This window comes from Penaeus monodon, chromosome 15 (assembly GCF_015228065.2).
Source record: "Penaeus monodon isolate SGIC_2016 chromosome 15, NSTDA_Pmon_1, whole genome shotgun sequence".
In the NCBI taxonomy this organism is placed as follows: Eukaryota; Metazoa; Arthropoda; class Malacostraca; order Decapoda; family Penaeidae; genus Penaeus; species Penaeus monodon.
This window is the reverse complement of record NC_051400.1, coordinates 24671324-24673947: the sequence shown is the minus strand read 5'-3', so window position 1 is coordinate 24673947 and position 2624 is coordinate 24671324. Positions and strand designations below refer to the sequence as shown.

The following is a 2624-nucleotide window of genomic DNA, read 5'->3' as shown; positions in this document are numbered from 1 at the left end:
TGAGGTGGCAGTTGCTGTGCCTTTGTTCATTTGGTCAATCTTATTGTTTATTTTTTTCTCCAGTTTTTTCTTTTTTGCTTCTAGGAAAGAGATTCTCTCCTCCATAATTTTCTTCTCTTGTTCTATCCTCTCTTCATATTTTCTCTTCTTGTTTACCAACAACATCAGATTCTTGATGCCTGTACTTAATTTGGCCTCCTTGATGTTTGAATCTGTGTTCTTCTGGGTTGTTTGGCGAGAAGCTACGTTTTCGTTTACTTTGGATTTCTTTATCTCAGTAACATGTTTCAACTGAGGTGTCACATCCTCTGCCTCCATATCTGTTTCACCTGCCTGATGTACAAGTCTGTGTTGCTTCTCTTCCTGATTACGATATCCATCTGTGTCCCCTTCCCTTAAAATGATCCTCTCATTACTTTCTAACTCTTCTGATGTCCCTTTTGATGCTTCATTCTCCTGCTGATTTCCTTTTTCTCCTTCAACCTCAGAAGCTGAAGGATCAGGGAGAGCACTGCTTCCTGAAATACAAGAGCCTGGAGAAGAAGTGGGAATAGTGAGAGATGTTGACTGCTGTGGGGATGTTATTCCTTGTACAACCCTGACAAGGGGTGGAAGAACTCTGTTGTTCTGTACTGCTTGGAGAAGATCATCATCACCAGATTCTACCAGGATGGAGGTATCTCCAGTTGACTCTGTGTTGCTTGGCAATGCAGCAGTTACAAGAGGAGCATTAATAGTGGTTGTAGGGGCAATAAAATCACCAGAATTATAACTCAATGGAGCTGGATGAGCTGAAGCTGAAGTACTAGAGCAAAGAGGTATCATCACCATAGGACAGTTCTGCTTTTGGGGTATCTCAAGTGGCACAACTTCTTTCTTTATTCTTTTATCTGGCATGTCTTCCAAAAGGTCCTGAGTCTTCCTCTTGCAGCTTCCTCTATTCTGGTTATTATTTTTATTCAGTTCTTCTGTCAGCTGTAGTCCACTTCTTTCTTCAGAATTTTCAGCCTGTACAACAGTAGGTTGAGAGGAATTTGTTTTCATCATGATAGTTCCTTCTGCTTGCTCAGTGTCACCCACACATTCATTCTCCTTTGTAACTGTCTCTAAATCTAAATTATCTTCCATACTTCTGCTCTCAAATAGGACTGTCTTATCAGAATCAGTCGATTCATTTCCTTCACTGTCATATGCCAGCACTAAATGATCATCAATTTCATCTGCAATTTCTGCTGGCTCACTAACTATACTGGCTGCCTTTTCTTGCTGACATATATCAGGCTGGGAGATATTGCAACTTGCCTTTGCAGCCTCTACAGGAACTTTAGCAGCACTGCGTACATTTTTCAAGATGCTTACATTGGGCACCTTTTCTTGCTGATGTACTTCTGCTTCTGCAGTCTGTAGAGGGTTTCCAGTTGAACTAACCAAGCTTTGAAAGGTTTTTTCTTTGGATGTCTTCTCTTGATCATGTTCTCCTGCCTGGGGACCATCACTAATTGCCTTTGCTGTCTGATCAGGAGCTTTGATGGCATTGTCCATAAGGGATTTTTTCATATGAGCTTTAACTTTCTTAAGGAACTCTTCTTTCTCCTTGGAGGTTGTAGTTGGTAGTGCAGGTGTTCCTGTTGTTTCAGAGAATGAAGCTGCATCTGATGATGACTCCATCACTGAAGGCACTGACGCAAGAACAGCAGGAGGTGAAGAGGGTGTTGTGAGGGAGGGAGTGTATTCCGAGGATGGTAAATCTATGTGGTCTGCACTGGAATTAGCCAGTGAATGGCAACTAACAATGACAATGTTGGATTCCATGTCCATACTGCTATTGGTAGAAAAATCTCTTGTTTCTGCAACCTCACTCTCTGCAAAAACTTCAAGATTTTTTCTACTTTCTGTTTTGGATGTAACATCTTTCTTAACTGGAGAATAATACAATTTCTGTTGATATTCAAAAGCCTCTTTTGCTTTCTTCATTAATTTGGGGCCTAATCTTTTCTTTTCTGTCTTGCTCTTTTTCTTCTTTGGGCTTTGCTTCTTTTTCTTCTTTGGGCTTTGCTTCTTTTTCTTCACTTCTTTCTTCTTAACAGTTCTGATATCCTCAAAGGTCATGGGATTCATGAGGTCAGGAAGGTCACTGTCACTGGAAGGGTTGTTGTCAAAAGCATCGAACCTGTTGCTTGGTACCTCCTGTGTACTTTTTCCTGCTTTGTCGGCTTCAAAACTCTTACTTGGCTCTTTCCTCACTCCTCCTAAATCAGATCTTACGACTGCTTTTGCGTGTTGTGGTTTTGTAGTATATCCTTTTCTGTTGGTCAAACTAATGTTCTGATTCTCTGTCAGTGGAAGGTTAAGGGACATTTTGGGATGTGATGGAGGGGCAGCTAATGATCCTGTATTTTTGTGATGCTTTTTTGTGGAAGAGTTCAGACTTGAGATGGCAGGTTTGGATGATTTGCTTTTATGCCTGTAATAAAAAAAATATATTATATCAAAATTCTACATATGTAAGAAAATGAAATCTAAATTCTACAAATTTGTCTATGGGAAATCAATTATGCATCTATGAAAAGATGAAAATTCATATAAACATATAATAATAAGAATTTATAGTAAAATCTATGTAG

General features: G+C 39.6%; 1 protein-coding gene across 1 annotated transcript in view; it reads right to left on the bottom strand.

The window, feature by feature from the left end:
• The window catches only part of LOC119582263, a 3649-nt gene that overhangs the window by 29 nt on the left and 996 nt on the right, over positions 1 to 2624 (bottom strand). The window contains exons 3-4 of the mRNA XM_037930483.1: positions 2071 to 2464; positions 161 to 1938 (exon numbers count right to left, since the gene is read on the bottom strand). Coding sequence (XP_037786411.1) covers positions 161 to 1938; positions 2071 to 2464 — 2172 coding nt within the window. The remainder of the gene's footprint in view (positions 1 to 160; positions 1939 to 2070; positions 2465 to 2624) is intronic.